Raw genomic sequence first — 22,065 nt, 5'->3', positions numbered from 1 at the left:
ACCGGCGATACGCGTTCAGCATCGTCAAATGATCGCTATTGGCAATGGCCAGCTGACGCTTCCGGTTGTCCGCTTCATCCCGTTTGGCAAACGGAGCTACGAAAGGACTCTTGTAGCTCAGAATGGCCGCAATCGTTAGCACACTGTCCAGACACTGGAAGATGGCACCGAACAGCATAAGTTTGCCGATCCGCACATCGACCGGTAGCGCAGCCAGATGGTGTCCGAGTGCCGTGAGCTGTTCGTCGAGATCGAGCGCACCGACATCGACGAGTCGCTTCTTGGCCGCCTCAATATTCTCTTCGCTTGGTGGTTCGATAGTCGCCCCTAGGACGGCACTTATCGGACGTTCCTGTAGCGTCGGCAACGTTTTGACGCGCAGCAGCAATGGTTCCAGTGGTATCCGATGAATTTCCGGAACAGGTTGCGCAAGGATGTGATTGGTAAAGCGTGGTTTCGTGAAAAGATGGATGCATACGCCGGGCATAACGCGTCCAGCGCGTCCTTTACGTTGCAAAGCGTTCGCTCTCGACACCCAAACCATCTCGAGTGACTCCATGTTGCTGTTGGAGTCGAAGTGTTTCTCCTTCATCTGCCCGCAATCGATCACAAACACACAGTCATCGATGGTGATCGACGTTTCGGCAATGTTCGTACTGAGCACGATTTTTCGCTTTCCCTTTGGAGCCTTCCGGAAGACTAGCGCCTGTTCCTCATTCGTCAGCATCGAGTGCAACGGAATCAGCACGAATCGTTCACCACGTGGACCAAACAGCCGACTGCTGGTCAATGCTTCGTGTACGGTCTGTATCTCAGCCAAGCCAGGGAGAAAGATCAATATTGAACCTTCCTGTGGCCAACCATGGGACGGATCGTCTACGATGTACGTAAGCACACGCTCGATCAGTTCCGGATTGATCCGGAGCGGATCCATAAGGCAAAGCGTTTTGCACGTTTGTTTCGAATAATCTGCAACGAAAGAACGACGTTAGATGTAATCCGAAAGCACTTCGGATCGGATGGGATGCTGACAGACATACCTGCGTACCGTGAGAAGGTTTCCGGTAACTTAAGGTTCTCGTCGCGGATCGATTTCGCCGGTGGGACTTCGGATGCCTGCAGATCGGCATACTCCAGCTCCTGGAGCAGCAGTTCGCGATCAGCTTTCCGCAGCTTGCGACAGTACGGTGAATCCGGTTCGAGCACAAACCCACTCCGCTCCAGGATATCCTCCAGAAACAATTGCTCCACGGGGAAGGTACGGCCCGGGATGTCGAGTACCGGGATATCGCCGAAGTAGCTGGCAAACAGGTTCGAGTTAAGGGTAGCTGACATGAGGATCACCTTCAGATCGCTACGCTTTTCAAGCAGCTGCTTTAGGATGAGTAGCAAAAAGTCGGACTCTTCGCTCCGCTCGTGCACCTCATCCACGATCACGTGCGTGACGCTCGACAGCTGCGGATCGGACTGTAACCGTCGCATCAGAATACCGGTCGTGCAAAAGGTGAGTCTCGTCGATGAGGATGTACGCGTTTCAAGCCGTATCTGGTAGCCGACCGTATTGCCAACCTTCTCTATCCGCTCTTCGGCTACACGTTCCGCTACACCGATCGCCGACAGACGTCTCGGTTGCGTGCAGACTATCTCCACGTGGCGTAGCTTTGCGTTCGGACCGAGCCGCGACGATTGCAGTAACCAATCGTCGAGCAAAAATTGAGGCACTTGGGTGGACTTTCCGCAGCCCGTCTCACCGCTGATGACAAGAATCTGGTTCGATTCCAGCAGCTCGAGAATTTCGTTCATCTTCCCCCAGGCCGGCAGATTGCTGCGTGCCTTTACCATCTCCCGGTACGCTGCGTTCGCTTGCTTGTCCAGGAACTTGCGCACGATGTTGCGATCCTCTTTCAGCACCTGCTCCATGTTCGTCCGAGGACCCGTCTGTCGACCCGTGTTGCCGCGTTGATGATGCGATGGTAACTCACCACCCGGTCCCTCGCGACCTTCATCCTCGTCCGGCACGTAGAACAGCGAACGTTTGGGGTCGAGAAACTGGTAACGGTCGAGCTCGATGAAACGGCCAATTTCGGTGTCGTTTTGCAACAGATCGGCGACCGTGTAGATGCACGGCATACCGTCACGTGTCAGTTCGATCGTTTCCTGCACTAACCGCCTGTTTACCCGTAAGCACAGCTGATCCGGAATGTCCGGACAGGTAGTGCGCAGTAGCAGGATAGGACGCTCGAATGGGTACCGGTTGCCGGGTGGAAACCGTACCTCGAGAAAAAACCAATTCGGATCTTCCTCAATGCTTTTATCCAGCAGCTTCTTGCCCTCACCCTTGCCACCTTCACTCGTACTCGATTCGTCCGGTCCGTGGGAATAGTAGCAACGGTTACCATAGCGACACTTGCCCTTCGCATAGTTCCAGCATGGTTCCTTTTTGGCCTTTTTCTTCTTTGCCAGCTCTTCCTGCTTTCGGCGACGTTCCTCTTCCTGCTGCTGCCGTTCCCGTTCCGCCAGCTTTTTCATCTCCGAGGGACTGTGTACGAGCAGATGATCGATTTTAAATTTGAGCTGCCACACGCGGTTCCGTTCCTTCTCTACGAACAGCTTATCGTAGATGGACTCTAGCGCTTCTCGCTCATCGGCTCGCAATGTGCTGAGTTCCTCTTCGTCGTATTCTTCGGGCGGCGGCGCCATATCGGCCGGTGGTGGGAAGTACTTGGAAAAGAGCAACTCCAGGGAACGATCGATGTCGCCGTTATGATGGTCCAGCGCTTCCTCGCAGTGCGCCCGGTGGAAACCGTAGCTGTGCAACTTCATGGCCGCGTACATGCGGAACTTGTCCTCGTTACTGTTGCCCGTACGGACGACGTTCGAGAAATCGCATCCGCCCTGGATGACGAGATTGCCGCGATCTTGCCAGAAGTTTTTCTTCAACCGATTTCCCTGATCGACGTACTTCGAGATGTCACCCAGCTGGAAGTGTTCGCCGTGGATGGCTCGCAACGTATCCATAATCAGCGTCTGTGACTCATCCTTCAGCCGGAGCACCTGCAACTCCACCTTCACCGGCTGCTTCGTGGGCGGCGGTTCGTTCGGTGTGTTCCTGAGGGAGGAGAGCGGAATGGGTGAACCGTTTTCCCCGGCGGATGGGGCGGCAGGTTACTTACGAGGACCGCGGATCGACAATCGCCCGAAGGAAACAATCCGCAACCAATTGCCTGCTTTCCTCGTCCATCGTTTATTCACTCCTTTTTGTGCGGAACTCCGAGCGGTATTTCATAAGCTTACGCGTGGCGCCAGAACAGTCACGAACAGCTGATCGTGAATACATGCAATGTGGCCCGTTTTAGGTTGATTCTACATTGGTCAAAAACTTTTGATGCCAAGCAAGGTACTTTAAATAGGAAGGTAGTTTCTTATAAGGTTGATTCTACATTGGTCAAAAACTTTTGATGCCAAGTCAAAATTTGACTTGGCGTCAAAAGGTCCATACATTAAAAAAAAATGGAGTGTGTAGGACGCCTTTCTACGCCAAATCAAAAGAGCTACTTTGGCGCTCAGTTTTGATACAGTGAAACAAAAAGAGATAACTTTAAACACATGCGCCTACAGTTTTTTTTTTAAAATGCTTTATGCTGATTGACAGACACATAATGCTGCACTTTAGTGTAGTCGTCTCGTAGATGTAAACAAACCGGCAGCGCCCTCTGTATCCGATCGCGGGCGTCACCCTTTTGCCATTTGTCAAGTTTTTTCCATTTTTGTGGAAAAATGTAGCTCTTTTGTTTTGACTTGGCATCAAAAGTTTTTGACCAATGTAGAGACTCTCTAATGTTTATGCGAGCACTATACGGCCACTAAGCGGCCACTTTGTTGGCAGATTCAGAAAACTGGCCGCTTAGAGAGTCTCTACATTGGCCAAAAACTTTTGATGTGTAAAACCCACGATCTTTCGTCGATTTTACGAGACGGCAGCTTTCACTTCGGACATAAGACATAAGATGTAATACAACAAGGCCATAATACAGAAGACAAAAATACACGTGTGATCGGTTTGGCTTTCACGATCAGAGAGAGAAACCGAATTTTTATTTTCTTATCCGTTTCCTGTGACACGTCTGACATCCGTCATTCTGGCATTTCGAAAGTTAGGCCAGGTCCGCACCACAATTCGAACTTAAGCTAGTTCCACACTGCGCAATACAGCGGAGAGGTCTACATCAAGGTACTTTAAAAAGACAGGTAGCTTTATCCAGAACAAATCCTCGATCGGATTTTAGAAAAAAACTTCAGAGTTTGACATTCACGGGATGGTGGGATGTTTACTTCGGGAACGCTCTTTTCGGAGCTGTTTTCGCTTTTATGTGGTATTACGACAGTTCAAATTCACGAAAAGTGGCACGAAAGTTAAAGTTTATGCAAATATTCCCAAAATTCTTTCAATAGTTTCAATATGCTATCGGTCCTTAGGTCTTGCCACCCGGCCTAGAACAAGAGCTAGCTAGCGTTCCTGGACCGTGCTCACTCGCTGTAAAACACAACTCGGTCGCTCGAATGATCTTAAACAGAGAGATGAATCATTTAAACATTCGAAAAAGAGTGAAATCAGGTACTTTCCTTGATAAAACCACCAAACTTGCCCATATCTTCTTCTTCTTCTTCTTGATACTCACGTGGTTTTGTTGATAAAAGTGCCCTGCTATGAATGTCAAAAAAATTCAAAATGGTGACCTGTCAAAGCGGTTAAGATGCTACCTGTCTTTTTAAAGTACCTTGGTCTACATGTCAAAAGTTTTTTCCATTTTTGTGGAAAAATGTAACTCTTTTGTTTTGACTTGGCATCAAAAGTTTTTGACCAATGTAGAATCAACCTTACGGACTCCTTAGCGGCCGAATAAACATTAACGAGCCACATTGCATAGCTTTTGTTTTCTGTACATGCGGCAACATAGAAGTAGCAGCAGCAGGAATAAAATAATTTGGAAAAATGGCTCACATCATTTTTGGTGTTGCTAGCAGAAAACGAATTTCTATTAACTGATTTAATCGTTGGCCACAGGAATGTATGCACCGCCATTTTAAACCTTTTATCGTCCGCGCTATCCGCCACACAACATCCCCTAGCAAGGGACCCGGTATCTCAACAATGTCGCTTCCGATCCGGAATCACGTGTGGCTTTCCTTTATCATCGTCTGCAAAACCCGTTAACCCGTTATGGGCCTACCACGCGATCGGATACGGATGACTGCCTCGCCAAGGTCGCAACAGTGCGGGATATTGAATCGGCGAAACTAACTATTTGTTTCCCATTGTAAACCGGTCGCTTTTGGACTTCCGTTTTTTTATCTTGGTGGTCATCTCGCGGCTTTGACATTCAATTTTGCAATTCGGGGGTTCGGGGACAATATGCTGCCGGGCGGATAGCATAGATTAGTATACGCACGCAATCGGAAGAATCAAAGCACTTCTGGCACAATGGCGGTTAACCATGAACCGTCTCATCGGCAGACTCAATTCAACAATATTTAGGATAGGTACATCGGGAATGAATTGGTAACACTGTTCAATCAGCAGACAGACGATGATCGGCGGTTCGGAGGAGTGCCATTGTTGGGATGACATTGCCACAAGCGGGATTCGCACAATTCTAAACGTGAATGTAATACCACGGACAAGGCCCCAACCCTGAGGAGGAATTCTATTATTTCTATTTATCTTTCCGAGGGAATTATGCCCTCTAGATGAATCACGGAGAGGATCTTTAGTGACAAGTGTGAACAGAACAAATCGGACGCTGTCGTACTCTTATCAAAGCGAAATTGACGTAGGTCCGATCCAGCCCGGAAACCCTTCGAACACTTATAAGCAGCCATGTCGTCAAAGTGTACCGTCATGCCATGCCCCTTCGTCACGACCACATTTCGTGCAGCAGAAGCTAAGCTGTGAAGATGGTCAACATGCGAGATACCATGCACGCCGAGGATTCTTTGTCGATACAGAGCAATGGCCATTGTAATTCGTTCCGATCGGCCAATTGATTGTCGACGTGATGATGATGATGATGATGACGAAACTACCGCATCCGATGCCGATGCCCGATGAGTGCTACTCAACCGATAACGACTACCTTTGTTCGCTAGTGTGTCGGTCGGAATCCATCATGCAGATGGCGGCTATCCGCGTTTCATCCGTATGATAAGCTGCCTGTCTTCTGATACGCGAGATGTCGCTGAACCGGTTCGCAATCGTTCCGAGTTCGGAGCATAATGCACCGGATTGAATGCATCGGGCCAGCCAGCTGATAAGCAAACATTGACCAGCAAACATTGGCGCGAAGCACGTGTCGATACCGATCCGTTCAACCGTGGAAGAGGTCAAGTGCAAAGCCGTTTTCGCACGCGAGCACGAAGCTTCGCACTTGCCGTTCGATAGCGTTCAAGCTGATGGCACGTTGCTGGTCTCGGCATCCGGCCCCGTGTGTGTATACGTGTGTGTGTGTGTGTGTGCCTGCGGTGCTGGGACGAACGACTTCTCTTATCAAAACCAAACGCCTCCACGATTCGTCCATCCTTCACGTTCGATCCATCTGTCCATACAGCGAAGAGGGTTTTGCGTAATGCCAGTGCACGGAGCCGCCTCACACACAGCAATATGTCGTCCGTCTGTCTGTCTGTCTGTGTCCGGAGCTTGGTCCATCACGGCTATCATCATGTTGCGTTCGCGCGTTAAGCGCGCGCTCTCGTCGAAGAGGATCGCGATCGCAAGCGGGGCTTTGAGGCCTCTCGCCCGGCCCTGATCGATTGTGCTCGAGTTGCGCGTGGTCCGCGCGCTGCAGTCAGCCAGTCGTCCAGTCGCAGCCGGTCGTTCGCTTCGGGCTCTAGGGCGAAGTCGCTGCCCGATACGCTTTTCGGTCTGAACGACCGTTCGTCCATTCCGTCCGTCCGTCCGTCCGAGTGCCGGTAGGCTTGGAGGTTACGATGAACGTGGATTGCCCCCAATGACGGCAACCAATTGAGTGTGTCTGGTGTTCTGGTGTTACGGCTGCCCTTGTCTGTCTGTATATCAGTATATCCGCAAGCCATCTTCCACCATCTGGATCAGTGTTCTTAGGCCAGCGTCGCGCAGACGTTGTCAGCTGGTTTCCCCGAGCCCCGGAGAGTCCCGATCGTGACGCGCGTGCAAGTGTTGTGCGTGACAGAGTGTTTATGGTTCTGTTTTTTTGCTGATTGCACTGATCAGCGAAGGAAGTAGTACCGAGCGTTGCATAGTGCGCTTATCAAGCGCACCATCCGCCAGGAAGCAACCAGCAGTTCGTCGCTTAAGCTACGAGTCTCGCCGGCTGACATTATTGCTGACGATAGCTCGATCGACAATCGACAACCTTCCCCCTCTACCAACAGCGGAACAAACGCGATCGCGCGTAAAGTCGAAGTGTCGTGAAGTGACCGAAACCGACGCATGTGAGTGAAGTGAAGAATCGGGGCTGAGCGCACAAAGTGGCGCACACCGCTCAAGTGTTTGGCAAATATTTTGGCAACACATTCCAATAAGAGCTCGTGCTCGAGCAGCTGGCTTATGCTTAATGAGAAGTGGGATTCCCCAAGTCGAAAAAAAAAATGTCCCAAGAAACCCGTTGGCTTTAGGAATTTTCGGTTCGGTGCTCGATCACAAAACACGAGAGATCGCGCACGGTGAGGTAGGTCGCCAACGCCCCCAAAGGCCGTGGCACTTGTGACCATTTTGGAAGCGGATCACCGTGACGCCGAACCTCGACCTCGGTGAGAAGTAGCAGGAAAAGAAGGCATTCATTTTAAGCAGTCGCGCCGCTAAACGCTAGTAGCTAATTTCCCGTTTTATCAGCATGCACCTTCCGCCTGCAGGCTAAACGGGGTGACCGCCACAATTGCTCGACGTGCACCTCGATGCCGGTGCAATTATGGCGTATTGGTGCTATTGCGTTCCGTCACCGAAAAGGCTGAACGAAGCGAGGCTGAACCGCGACCGGAGTTGCTCGTTCCAGATAGTTTTCGCTTTTCTAATCAGCTCGCGCTACTACTGATTATTGGTGGCTTTGGTGACGCGCTCGAAACGCGGTGCTTATCGCCACTAGTTGTTGTTTGACGTGAGTGCTTCAAACGCCCGAAGAGTGTGTGTCGTCCCATCGAGGTCCGTATACCTATAGGGCTCGCTCGATTTCGGTGCTTTCGGTGCCGCTCCTCGGCGATCACGATCGCGATCAACGCGCACCACGCGCTAGCAGCCAAGAAACTTGTTTTTTTTCCGTCGGTTGTCTGTCGGTTTCGCGCGCCATCTTCGGCGTCCGTTCTGCGACGAAGACGCTCGCTGGCTGCGGTGAAGCGGAGACGAGCGTCCGGAAAAGGGGCTTCTTGCTCCAGTTCTGATTAGCATAGCCCCCGGAGAGGGGTTGGGTGGAACGAGGAAGGGGGGGAGTGCTTCAATGAACGTTAACGAGGCAAACCCCGGTGCCGGTCGTTTGGTGGTTTAGATCATCTCCAGACAAGCCATGATGATGATCATGATGATGATGTGCGTAGGCCGGACTCATTTCATCTTCATTAACGCACGTGCGTGTGCGTGTGTGTGTGTGTGCGTGCGTATGTGCGAAGCGAAGCTGCCACCAGCCTGGTTATTAGTTCCGATTATCAGCTTTCGAACGTTCGCATCTTCGCGATCGGATCTTTGCGAACTAGAAGAAGACGCTCCTCTGAACAACCGGCGAAGGCCGCTCTGATGAGGCTGACACCGCTCCGTTTGCTCAGCTGCATGCCGCAACCCCTCGCTCCCTGTATCTTTGTTCTCTGTATCTCTCTATAGAGAGTTGCAATCGTAACGGGCTCCATCATCTCCAAGCTTCCATCTCTGGGGTTCTCGCGTGTTCAAGTTCAAGTTTGCTGCTGCTACTGCTACTGCTGCTGGTGCGAATAATTTTGGTTTTCTCGTTGTTTTGGCGTTTCACAAGCGTTTCTCCTTGCCCCGTAAACATTCACTCTACTTCGTGCGAGCTCTCTCTCCTCTCCTTCTCTCTCATTCACTCTCGATCGTGACGTGAGAGGACACTTGCTCATACAAATGGTTGACCATTATGCAGCGACACGCCAGCGACAGGGTGGGGGGCGACGCATTGGGGCATTCGGAGGGCGGACGTGGTTCACCTGACTCGGATACCGACGGGGGGCACGAGGCATATTGCAACAACAAAGTTGATTGGACACGCTACCGTAGAAGGGTGGCAAAAAAAATCCGCCATAAAACATACTCCACGGCTTTGATCCAAGCAAGCATGGAAGGGTGAGATGAGAGATGAGGTTAATGGGTGAGGTGAGGATGGGTCCGCACGCGGATCGAACGCAGCGAATCCGGTAACAAAGAGCAATCGAACTAGCTGTAGCGGTCTCGCTGGCTTCAGGAGAAGAAACAACAACAACACAAACGACGACGAACGACGGCTGGCCACGGCGGGGTCTAGGACGCAGAAAGTTCACGTTCAATGTCACCCAGTGGTGATGGTGTTGATGGTGGTGGTGGTCAGTTGAACTGACCGGCAGGTTGATCTCGAGCCCGTCTATAATGTCTGGTTGCGCGACCTTGCCCCTAAGCTCCTTTTCCTAAGATCCAAGAGGGCTGCTCTGGCTCTGAAAGAAAGTCAAAGGCATGGTCGTGTGTCAATGTCATGCAGCGTACTGCGAGTGAAGGTGTCTTATGTTACCATCACCAGTGTACCGGGGCAGTGGGCCGCGCTGCACCAACCCCTCACCACGATTGCTGCACCAGCCTTGTGCCGGTTGTCTCGGTACTTTTCGGTTCCTCGGACGTTTCAGCTTCGCGCAAATTCGTTCATCGGCTTCGAGTCGACTTCACGCTTCGCTCGTTCGCTAGTTGGCCGGCCGGTTACCAATTTCCCGTGGTGGTGGCCGCATCGAATTCTTGACTTGACCTCCATGGCATTGATATTACCTAAAAAAAACAGTCGCTCGAATCTAAGCGTGTAAAGTGTCACATGGTTGGAGAAACACTTCATTTGCCGCTCCACGGACAGTCGAGAATCGGTGGCGCACAGTAGAACCAATCGTGACCAATAAAATCAATCCCTTCAAGCGACAAATAAGGCGCTCGCGATCACAATGATTGTTGTAAGGGGGGATTCGCAAATCGATAAGGCTAATAGCCCGCAATCAGCTGTCAACTGATGGTGTGCCGGTATGCGAGACAGTGGTGGAGAAAGCACCACCCCACTCCCCACTCTTTTCTGGGGCCCTTTTGTCGATAAGAAAACGGCGGCCGGGCGTCCCTTATCATCCCCCTTCGCGACTTCCCCGAGAAGTCAATCCAACTGTCAATCATCGCGCCGTCAAATCGCGGTGGTACGACACCGCTGACGATGACGGTGGCTAATGGTAATAAAGCAACAGTTTACCTTGGATTCGTCTCAAGATGTCTCAGCTCGTCGCGCCCCGGGGGGAGAGGGTCGAGTGGCACGGGGGTTCGCGGATGAGATAATCGGAGGACATCGCAAGGGATTAGCCCTTCAACGAGGACGACGGTAACTCGAGATGGACGCTTGCGTTGCGTCGTCTGGTGGCCACAGAGCGGGTTCTGCATCGTACGGCGATGGTTGTTTTATGAAGGCATAAAATGACATCCAACCCCTTTACGAAAAAGCAGAAAAAAAACACACATACGAACATTAATTAGTCGCTCGCCGGCTCGCTGGCTTGCTTGTACATAATCATTAACTCGTAAATTAATCCGAATGATTTGCGCTCCTTCTTTGTTTGTTCGCCTCTGTTCTGCCTAGGGATGAGCTCGGTTTGAGCCTGTTGGTTAAATTACAGTCCCATTCTCTTCATCCTCCTGTTCCCTCTGATATACCGTCTTCCGGTGTTCGGTTTACCTTCACCGCTTCGGCCCGGAATGAATTATCGTTTCGATTTACGCCCGAGGAGCTTCTTCGGTGGCTTTTTTGACGTAAATTGTGGTTTGGGTTTTTTTTTCTGGTTTCTTTCAAGAATTGACCACCGATGGCGTACGCAGGTAGCAGTTAAGCGTACAACATTTCGGAAATACGCGAACGCGGCTAGCAATTAGTCCCCTCGGGTGGGGGGGAAAGGAGGGAACGGTGCGTGAGCACGCCAGGGTGACCCGGCGCGAAGACGATCTTTGTTTGCCACCGATCGACAACCAGCGATCGTCTTCCGCTTGAACGATTGCTTAAGATTCTTCGGGCAGGCTTTTTTTTGTGTGATTTCGAATTTCGAATCCGGAGGTGTGTGCTCAAGAGCTCTTCGCAAACACCATCACCGTTCAGCGTGAAACCGAACTCGCAAATGGTGGTTCAAGTACCGAAGTAGTAGCTGCGCAAAACAAATGTGGAGCAGGTTCTTCAGTTCAGCATCACCACAGCATTGTGGGACGCGATGGCAGTGGCCATCGTTGCCATTGGTGCATTGTCCGCGGCCAGTCGGTCAAAATGGAGCTCTCGTTTGCATAGAAATGATACTCCGGAGTCAACTGGCGCGTGTCACGTTTCATCGTGCACCCGTCGTCGATGGAGAAATTGAAAAGAAACATCGAAGAGATTCAAACGATCGCATCGCCACCGAACCGTTCTTCTCGTTGTTGGCGTCTGTTTCTTGGCATTTTTTTTTCGGGCTATTGAGAGGATGCCGTGGGCGTAGAGTATGGTGTGTTGGCCCCTGGCTTGTTTTGAAGCCCCAGTGCCTAGCCGGTTGGTTTATGGTTTATGGACTATGGTGAACTGGTTTCGCCGCTACACCAAACGTGACTTCAGAAGCGCGCGTGCGCGCCCGCTGTGCGTCAAATGGCCGCAATGGCCGACGGGTTCTATCCGATCTCCGATTGTTGGTGGTCGATAAACGGATCCAATCGGGAGGGGGGGGCTCCGATCGCAGATATAGTAATCACGAAGGAAGAGGAGAAACCACAACCACTCATAATCATACAATTACCATTATCGCCGAAGCATCCTTATCCAAAAATCGTGAGAATCGCGTTCTTTTTTAGGCCGCCAGCGCAAGTCCATTGGACCATTAGCATACAATCGGCAATGGGGAGATGCTCGCACATGCTTCGATCTTGATCTTACACCCAATCCATCTTGCAGGGCCATCGAAGTGGAAGCGTCCGGGACCGGGATGGCCAGTCGGTAATCCAGTCCGACGACCACCGGATTGGCGAGTGTGGCAGACGCACCAGCAGGGGTGTACTATGGCATACCCGGAATGCCCGTGCAACAAATCCGTGCCCGCTCGACCACCCTACGTCGGTATACTGTTGCTGTTGTTGCTGCTCCTGCGATTGGATCTACCGGAAGGGACCGGTTTAGTTGATCGAAAGATCGATCGATCGACCGACGAAAGGGAACGGAACGGAGCGGTCTGACGCACGTGACGCGTGAATCGTCGTAACAATCACATCGCCGAGCAGGACCCTCCAGCAAGTGGAACGGTCTTCTAATCGGAATCGGATCGCGCCGGAAGCTCGCACCGCGCCGAGGTGAGCAGCGGTCGATCGATCTCTCGATCACACGCACGCACGTACGATGAGCAAACAGTGCATTCCCGCAAAAAGTAGCGTGTAAAAAAAAACAGGGTGATAAGTGATTATATAAAATACGTTAGATACGAGCGCGCGCGCCCACCCAGTCCGGCAGCCACCCTGGCCGCTGAAAGTTCGCTCACAGTTCGTAGTGTTCGGCGCATCGGAGCGGACGGATCCCGGGGATTCCGTGTTGGCTGTTGTGGTTCCTACTGCTGTGATCTTCGTACCCTGCCAAGCTTCGGGTACAAAGGACTTTAGACTTTTGTGCGTGACGTCATCGAAGCCTGCGAGGAAATCCCGATAGAACCCCCCGGGGTGTGTGTACCCGTGAGTCTGTGACCATTTCCAGTGAGTGAACGTGTCCGTACTCGATCGTGCTCGTCGCTGCCAGGACGTCGTTCGGTGGTTCCTCCGTGGCGTCTCTATCCTCTTTCGAATCTCAGCGCGTCACTGACCGACCGACCGACCGATCGGTCGACCGGTCTCGGTGCTTGTGGTCCGCGAACGGCGAACCCGAACGGCGAGGGTTCGCACGAGTAGATCGACCGCGTGGTGCGTGTTGTGAATGCTGTGGACCAGCAGCAGCAGCAACAGGTGACGACGACGACGACGACGACGGTGACGGCAAAGAGCATGGAGTTCTAGTCCCGGTGGAGGGTTCAACCTGTACGGTAGCGCTCCGCAAAGCTGTTTCCACCGCCGGAGCAGACGGAACAGTGCCTTGTGCGTGTGTGTGATCGTGCGTGCCATTTCCGAAAAAAAATCCCTTGCTGTTGGTGCAGCGGGCAGTGAACTTTAGGGACGGATTTTCCGCCTTTCCGGAGTGGCCGGAGTGACCGACTCGGCACGAATGATCGTCCGGTATGACGCCCAAAGAGTGGTTCGCGTTGCTCCTGTTCTATGCCGCGTACCTGTTCCTCGGTGCCAGCGTGTTCTATACGGTCGAGAATGAGCTGGAGACGGGCCGGCGGGCCGACGAGCTGGCCGAAAGAATCGAAATTAACGGTGAGTGATCGTGCCGCGTTGTGCGTGACGTTCGACGAGGTTCTACTCGTGGGCTTTTCCCTTTAATGGCCCTCGTATTTTGTTGTGAACGCCATCCTTGTCATGTTCTCAAGGTGATCTCCAGGGGAATGTTCCGCGAATCCCGAGCTGGATCCCGTTTGCAGCTTAGCCCCGTGATTAGCTTTAACCCTGGACTCCTGATGTAAGGTGCAGGTTTTACCCTAATGCTCAGTAATCAAGAAAGGTACGGATTGTTTTTGCAATCAATCGAGCACCGTGCGCATGATCAGATGATCAGGATAACGTCGCGCACGTCGTGAGATCAACCGTGCGGTCGATAATTAAACCAGCGCGTCCACCTTCGTTCTGGACCAGCGGGTTGGACGGAGGGGTTGTGGTTTGATTACCATTCTCCGCTGGTTTCTGCCTACAACTGTTGTTAAGGGTTGCGCTTTTGCCAGCTCCACGATCGCCATTCATTCTCCAAGCAGTTCACAGATTGGCACCGACCAATTTCCGGTTTCTGGATCCATAAATCATGAAATGTGTGTGCGCGCGCGCTTGTGTGTGACTCGTGCATTGGCCACACATCAGCGCACAACGATCAGCATGCTGCTGATCAGCGATCGCGCATCGCGTTGGATCTCCGGTTGGTTATTTAGATTTTAATGTGCATTTTAGAGCTTCCGGCTGTTGAGAGAGGCTGTAACCGAATTGAAATCGATCCGAACGCTCACACTGTGCCCTCTCGTGTCACGTCATATCAGGTGTCGAATGGTCGCCCCTCTTCACACACCCACCTCGCCACTTCGATGACGTTCATCTCTCATCTCTGGCGCCTGATGCTTATCATCGGACAACGTCATCATCGGGATGCACGTGTTGCGGGTTGAAGTAGGTGCGATGACAACCGGCACCGGCATCAAGCTACTTGAAACCGAAACCTAATTCTACGGACCATGACCATGATGTGAGTTTGAGACAATCGCGAGCACCTCGAGCGGTCGTAATGTGAAAATCGTGTTTTTTGGAATGTCTCTGGAAGAGGGCTCTCGCGATCTTGGTGTGCAATAAACGGTCGCGGTCAATATTGGCAGAGCGGCGTTGTAAAACATGTAAAACGGATGAATCGAACGGATGCCACTCGAGCAGAGGAAGCATCCACGCCCTCCGTGGCCATAAAATCGAACCTCGATCGATCCCAACTTGCGGGAACTCGCATTTACACATTCCAATCGGTTAACCTTGACGAGCTCCTTCAAAACCATCAATTTATTCCATCGAACCCGTTCCGCATTATGAGCTAGACCGGAGGGAAAGGACAAACATTAGCAGCACGAAAAAAACGAAGAAATAAAATGCAAATATCATCCTTTAACGATCATTGGACGATTTCGCAGCTCGCAAACCGTTCCACGTACAACGAGGCATCGATCACGAGCATAGATGTGAGTGGAGATGTGTGCGTCCGGTTGCCAGTCGTTTTAGCAGCCGAATGTGAAAGTAGTAACAAGTTTTTGACCCAAAAAAGCGTGCCAACGAAAGCGCCGCGGCCACTCTTCGACGAGCTGACGTCATTGCAAAACGGCAAAAGGGATACGAACGCTAGAACCGGATACGACGGCGAATAGGCCACGCAGTCAGTGACCCTTCGGCAGTGACGAGCCTCTGACAGCACTCTTCACATTAAAAAAAAAGAAGATGAACAGAAAAGCATCCATTCTGACCGACTCCGGCCACTTGTTAGCGCCCCTCGTTGTGACCTCGCTGTGGCCCTCCAACAGGAACACTCCAACCCCCAAAAAACGGCGATCCTTTTTTGTTAGATTCCAAAAAGAACCTTCCATCCCTCGAACACCCTTTTTGGGCTTCCTCCCCCACCCCCGGTGGCGAGAAGATGAAGCGATTAGCCACAAGTCAACACTCATCATCATCGTCCATATCGCATCAGCTAAATGGTCTCTCATTCACGCCGGTGTCAAAGTGCGCGTCCATCATCCACAGTCGAGCGCAAATCGAAATCACCATTTACGACACGAACATCATGATTGTCCGATTTGCATGCTACAAAGCTGTCGGCTACGGATGGTGGATTGGCGCGTGCCGTAAACGAGGTGCGCACCCACCACTAGCGACCGCGAGCGATCGAATCGCGAGCGCTGCTTATTTGAATGAACCCCCCCGGCGGTGGGGTGGGATGATGGAGACTTCAACGCGCCGCAACGGCAACGGCAACGGCAACGGCCGAGTCCGGGTGAGGTGTGCAGCGAATGGTTGCGAAGCTGCGAAGTGATTTAATTAATTACCGATCGTGGCGCGCGTCCGCCGGCCTATCTGGATGCAGAGTCGGCGGCACCGACCCACCGACCCGTCGATGTCGCACCGATCTGGCTCCATAAATCATGGTGGAATGCCGTTATGACTTCTTATGAATATGGATCATTGGATGCGTGGCTTGTAGCGTGGCTTCAGTGCTTTTCTTTGTGTTGCTGGTTGGTGCTTTTTGGTGGGACACTCGTGAATGGATTTCTTTTTCGTAGCACTTTTTTCACATTTTTTCCCGAATGATGAAACTTTTAAGAAATTGATGTAAATGTTTTGGATTAATCGAACAGATCTAGTTATAGCCAAAACAAATAAAAGCAGAAGCGGTTTGAAATATCTCGTCACATTCCAAAGCGAATCTTTCAAAATCACGATTCATGTGTCCATCGTTGAGTCAAAATCAATAGAACAATTCTTTAATATGAAACACTTTATCAGTTTACCATCTAGTAGGCAGTCCCGATGAGTTATTTTAAAATGTGTTCAAATTTCTTTAAAATGAATTATTTAAAGCTCGTCTTTTTAAGCAAACGTTTAAAAACAATCACTTTTCTAGCTTCTAACAGCTATCAAAAGATAAAAAAAAAACAAAATTTCATATAAATAACAGTACGGTGCTGCCTGAAGAAACTCATCATTTAACAAAACAGCATCTCCGATGATCGAGCACGAAGCTACGGTACGATGTGCACCACATAAGTATATTTTTGAGAAAAAGCCCTCCTATAAGTGCATTAATTAAGGGGTGGCTGTTCTTTTTTATATATTTTCCTAAAACTACGACATAACATGCTGCTTAAGTATTATATGAGCTTCACAAAAAACATTGTAAGTTTTCTTAACAATAGTCCGTCAAATGAGTCATTTTTTGTCTGGAATTAACTTCAGCTCTCCTTATCAGATATTAGTTTTTGATACCTTGGAATACTTTAATGCCGATGCCGGAGATATCGATCGCTTTCTGGATCGCTACAGTTGTTCCCTCGTGATGGTTGTCACCTTCGTTGGCTCGAGTCGCGTCTGGAAGTGTAAATTGGTGTTTAGCCGCATGTAAAATAGTGATTGAACCGCAGTTAACACCTAGTCGGTTGGTTCCGGCTGGATTCTCGCTGATCAGACATTGTTGGCGGGTGGGTTGTCCTACGCTACGTCGGACTGGCATCGGGGTGCAAAGTGCCATCTCCACAGCTCGCGAAAAATGTGGATCAAATGGATGAATCTGATGATCGCGATCACGATCAAGCAACGAGATCAACGAGGTGGGTGGACCACCCTGTGCTTTGTGGATGTTACGCTTGCGTTTCATTAGCGAAAGCATTCTAATCGAATCGCGACGTCGTCGCAGCCGAGCCTAAGACCCTTGTATCCGATGCCACTCGGTTGACGGAATCCTTCCGAATGGGATTACTCACCGCAGAACGGTTGGACTCGTTGGACGTGGAGATTCCCGGCCCGATTTCGACCGTAATAGCGGGCTTTTAAAAGGCAGGCCGAGGCTTAATGGGACGTGCTGTGATGGAGGTCGTTCGTGGGGAGTTGCCTTCTTTTTCAGTTGTTTTGTTTGCTCTCGATCGGCAACGAACATGTTTGTCACGAGCGACATCGCAACACTTCGCACATCGTTAGCTTTTAACGAGGTCTGGCACCAGCGTCGAGGTCTAGCCTCTAGCTCATAATCAACCGCGCGCATGCAAATAGGCCACCACCGCCATTCGTTGCCACTGCTACTGACTGCTAGCTTACAATCGACCTCTAATTAGACCGAATGGCGAGAGATAGAGAGAGGGAGAGTCATTCGGTTGCGGCTTATCGGTGATTATTATGCCCGGAATGCTTTATCTTCGGAATGCTTGCTACGCTACTTACAGAGATGCTGGTAAAGTACCTGTCACCCGATGATGCGCAGTTGCAGCGCAAATTGATCGGTCAGCTCGATGATTACTGTGGCAGCAAGGTGACGAACTATACCGAGGACGAGTACACGCCACCGTACGTGTGGGACTTTTATCATTCCTTCTACTTTGCCTTCATCGTTTGCTCCACCGTCGGTAAGTAGTGCAGGGGTTCAACAGAAGTGTCCAACCGACACCGGCGTAAACGCTCCGTTCCGCTCCGTTCTGTAGGTTATGGTAACATCTCACCGCACAATACCTTCGGTCGGATCTTTCTCATCTTCTACGCCCTCATTGGGTTGCCCGTCAATGGATTCTTCTTCGCCTACGTCGGAGAGTTCTTTTCGCGCGGGGTAAGGACAGAACCCGCCTTCCGGAGTCCCACTACTCCACTAATCTGCCTCTTGTTACAGTTTGTCCGGATGTACCAGCGGTACAAGGCGTACAAGCTGTCGGCCAACGCGGGCTACGTGCCCCGTCAGTTCAATCTGATCGGTCAGATCATACTGTACCTGATACCGGGCGTGATCGTGTTCATCTTTGCGCCGGCGTGCGTGTTTAGCTACTTCGAGAAGTGGCCGTACGATGTGTCCGTTTACTACTCGTTCGTGACGCTGACGACGATCGGGTTCGGGGACTTTGCCGCCTCGTTTCAACCCTCGCAGGAGCACGAGTTTGGCTCACTGTTTACCGTCTACAAGGTGTTTATCATCTTTTGGTTTTTCGCCGGCATCGGTTACATCTTTATGATACTCGGTTTCATTGCCAAGTGAGTATACGAGAGTTTGGAGGCGCATTTCGAGTCGAGCCCCTCAAATCATTGTCCATTTCTTTTGCAGAGGCATTTCGCATAAGAAGGTACAGCAGTTGGAGAAGGTGCTGGCCACGAACCTGAAGGAAACGCAGCATCGCGTCTGGAACGGTGTTACCAAAGATATCAGTTACCTGCGGAAGATCCTGAACGAGGTGTATATGCTAAAGTTTAAGGTAAGTCGCTTGCGGTCGCTGGAATGGTTTACTTCGCTCCATCTTTTTTCGGGCTGTTATCTTTGTTGTCACACCGGTGGCGCTGTTAGCGGCTGGCTGGTAATGAACGAAATCACTCAATCAAACACTCATATATTCCTTGCAATGCCTCACACGCCTCGTGGACAGCTGCCAATGGCTTGGTAAGGAAAGGTAAGGGAGCAGATGATGTCGTCGATCATCTGTCCGTGTATGTGTGTGTCGTGGTGTGTTTTGTGGGAGGGGAGTCCGGGACTGTATTGACATTGCGCCTTGAATGCTCATTAGCTGCGTTGTTGATGCGCTGTTTGCACCTTTTCGTTTTTTTGCTTTCCAGCCCGTCTACGACGAACCATCGGACCGGTGGCAGAGTACGGCCAGGAGTAGGTCAGCCTCCTGTCCGGAGCTTTCGTTGTACCGTGAGCCACAAACACCGACCACTCGGCGCCGGCGCGCCAACTCGGAAAGTGCTCTCACGCTGGAGCAACGGAAACCGCTCGATCGAACCGGATCGGGTCTGGTACGGCGACTGTCCGATACCGATCTGCAGCGCATTAATCGGGAGAAAACGTTCGGTGTGCAGGCGCTGGTACAACCGGCCGAGCTGTTGGCACGCGTCGTAACGGCCCTCGGTAACATCACCGCCAATCAGGACGGTGATAACCAGAGCGTGCTCGAGCGGGCATCGCTGAATGCGGGCGTCAACTGCTTCTCGGACTCGCAAATCCTGGCCAGCGAGCGCACCTGGTCCGGTTGGTCGATCGCTGGTTCGGATAAGAGCGCCTATCTGACGGCACCACCGATGCGGCCGCGAGCGGCGTCGGACATTGGATTACCGCCACACGCCACCACGCAGGTAAGCTTCGAAACCGAATTGACAGATTGCCTGATGGGATTGATATAACATTCGAAATATCTTATCCGCCCCTCAAACAGGACGCCAACGAGTGGACGTGGAGTGGTGGTGACGATAGTCAGATCGAGCAGATCATGCAGATCCGCCAGAAGGTGAAACAGAAGGACAATCTGCTGCGGGCGGCACTCTCGAAGAACGCTCCGTTCGAGTCCAGTCTGACCATCAACGGACCGACGTCGACGTCGACGGCCATCGACGTAGAAGCCCGTCCGGTCGCGACCGTGAACCGCGGGCTGCTGCAACGATTGAATCCATTCCGGAAACGTTCGAGCACGGCATCGTCGACCGGCGAGAAGACGCCACTACCGGACCTCGAGGCCGGTGGTCCGGTTGGGCTCGATGCTTACCTATCGGCCACCGGTAAGGGCCGTAACACGATGTTTAACCTTCCGACCAGTTCGTACCTTACGGCAACGGCCCGTGGCCGCGGTAGCATCCTGTCGATGCCCCCGCAAGACGAACAGCTCCTAGAGACGACCACGATCGGTGATCTGTTGCGGGCCCTCGAGCTCGTCCACACGCAATCGGTGGCCCCGGGTGGCCTTTCGGGGCTTCCGCAAACACCACGACACCGAGGGAGCTTCGCTTATGGTGAAGCCCCATCGCCAACGAGCCGTCGTCAGCAGTTTGGTCCAACGGCGGTACCTTCGTTGCTCACACTCTTCACACCACCGATCACCACCGAGGGTGGTTCGAGAAGGGGTTCACTGAAGCCACCACTCGGGCGTACCGGCAGTACCGAGTCGGCACCGTCCATCATTCGGCGACCTTCATTCCGTCCACCGCCAGTGGCACCTCGAGGGAGTACGAGCAGTGGAAGTCCAACGCTGTCGAGCGCTACCGTTGCTTCACCGAAACCGATTCGCCGTCGGTTCAGCGTTCGTCCATCGAATCTGGCCTATCCACCGGGTCACTGTCCGCGGCCGGAGCAACTCGGTGGTACCGCAGGCCTCAGTTCGTCTTCCCAATCGTTGCACAATCTACCGACGACCACGCTACAGAGGAGGCTTTCTGCGCGTCCGAGTCCACTGGCCGCCGTCAGTCCGCAGCAGCAGCAGCAGCAGCAGCAGTCGCCGACTCATCTGGCCGTCCCCACGACGTCAGCTTCGGCGTCGGCGATCAGTGCGCCCGGTGCGCAGTATCGCTGGCGGCCGAGCTTGGCCCGTTCGGACTCGGACCAATCGACCGTGGTCGCGGTGGCCGCGCAAACGCAGAACGCACCGACGTTGGCCGACGAGCGGAATCCACGTAACCGGCACAGCAGCCTATCGAATCTGTTCGAACAGAAGCGCTAGCACAGGTGGTGCACATAGGACCCAGTAACGTATCAGTATTGCGTTCTCCTCTCTCACTCCCTCCTCCCCCGGGCCGGTGCGAACCGAAACACAAAACACAGACACACATACGCACACACTAGGAGGAGTGAGGTTTAAGAGGCAGACATTAAGACATTCGCAAAGCTATTTATGAAACCCATTCGATGCCATTTGTGTAAAAGCGAAACCAGTCATTACCAGGTAGGTTTTAGGGTAGGGACGACACTTAGTATTCGCGGGCCGGAGCCCGGAGGTGTGTCCGGGGAGCTGCGTTAGGGAGCTGCGGAACTGTATTTGTGATTGTGAACGGGTGGAGAAGTAGTAGCGTGAGCGGAGGTGTAGCCATTTATGATAACACGATGACACTATGAGCACTATGTATCCGAAGGCGCGCGCGCGGCTGTTGTACTCTGTTGTGTTGTGTGTTGCAAAGTAAATCCGATTACATGTCGATGGTTTTTGGTAAAACGTTTCTCGACGCTTGGCTTGGTAAGTGCGGAAGTGCGGTTGGCGAAAGCTAGATCTACAGACTATAACAAAGGAAACCGAAAGCATAAAAAAGAATGTTCCCGACGGTGCTTGAATGGTAATTCGCAGAGCATTCTACAAAGGACATGTAACATGCACTTGGTGTACAAGTGGGGAATGTGCGTTTTTTTTTATGAACTTGAAACATTCCATGTTCCAATTGGATTATGAACACTGTTTTTTAAACTAATTTCTGACATCCTCGTAGATTTCTGCTCAGGTCCTCAAGGGATCTTTTTTAACGACATGGCAAGGGTTTAGGAGCTGATGATATTAAAATTAATCCTTGAATCGTGTTTTTAAAGCACGGTTTTGCATGTAGTTGGTTGTTTATTTGTCTTGCATTCATCATGAATATGATATCTATTTTCTACCATTTTAAATCTTGCTTCTAACTTTTTATTCGATCATAAAGTATTTGTTGTGCAACTTGTAGCTTGTCATGCCATTTGTTTCTGGCTAAAAGATTAATCTTAATCCCACTTTACTCTC

The 22,065-nt window shown here is 51.6% G+C and overlaps 2 protein-coding genes across 4 annotated transcripts in view; one reads left to right on the top strand and one right to left on the bottom strand.

Moving 5' to 3' along the window:
* LOC125959841 (putative ATP-dependent RNA helicase DHX57) overlaps positions 1–3,479 on the bottom strand; it is a 4,246-nt gene extending 767 nt beyond the window's left edge. The window contains exons 1-3 of the mRNA XM_049692804.1: positions 3,174–3,479; positions 1,041–3,109; positions 1–969 (exon numbers count right to left, since the gene is read on the bottom strand). The exon at positions 1–969 is cut by the window's left edge and continues 767 nt beyond it. Coding sequence (XP_049548761.1) covers positions 1–969; positions 1,041–3,109; positions 3,174–3,241 — 3,106 coding nt within the window. The 5' untranslated portion in view covers positions 3,242–3,479. The remainder of the gene's footprint in view (positions 970–1,040; positions 3,110–3,173) is intronic.
* A 3,273-nt stretch (positions 3,480–6,752) lies between these two features.
* LOC125959849 (open rectifier potassium channel protein 1) lies at positions 6,753–21,660 on the top strand. Of its 3 annotated transcripts, none has more exons than XM_049692825.1 (8): positions 6,753–6,966; positions 12,150–13,591; positions 17,785–17,964; positions 18,040–18,161; positions 18,222–18,577; positions 18,648–18,795; positions 19,151–19,669; positions 19,750–21,660. In XM_049692825.1, the coding sequence occupies exons 2-8, from the start codon at positions 13,450–13,452 to the stop codon at positions 21,022–21,024; spliced, it is 2,742 nt and encodes a 913-aa protein (XP_049548782.1). In that variant the 5' UTR covers positions 6,753–6,966; positions 12,150–13,449; the 3' UTR covers positions 21,025–21,660. The 3 variants fall into 3 exon arrangements, with proteins under 3 accessions (XP_049548782.1, XP_049548781.1, XP_049548783.1); XM_049692824.1 differs by having other exon boundaries at positions 6,753–7,467; XM_049692826.1 differs by lacking the exon at positions 6,753–6,966 and adding an exon at positions 7,483–7,785.
* The last annotated feature ends 405 nt before the right edge of the window (positions 21,661–22,065 follow it).

This window comes from Anopheles darlingi, chromosome 2 (assembly GCF_943734745.1).
Source record: "Anopheles darlingi chromosome 2, idAnoDarlMG_H_01, whole genome shotgun sequence".
NCBI lineage: Eukaryota > Metazoa > Arthropoda > Insecta > Diptera > Culicidae > Anopheles > Anopheles darlingi.
This window is presented reverse-complemented; position numbering and strand designations above follow the sequence as displayed.

Coding starts and splice junctions, on each gene's coding strand:
- LOC125959849 (XM_049692825.1), top strand. CDS start 13,450: ATGACGCCCAAAGAGTGGTTCGCGTTGCTCCTGTTCTATGCCGCGTAC. Junction 18,578..18,647: donor ATACTCGGTTTCATTGCCAA/GTGAGTATACGA, acceptor TTTCTTTTGCAG/AGGCATTTCGCATAAGAAGG. Junction 19,670..19,749: donor CGCCACACGCCACCACGCAG/GTAAGCTTCGAA, acceptor CCCCTCAAACAG/GACGCCAACGAGTGGACGTG.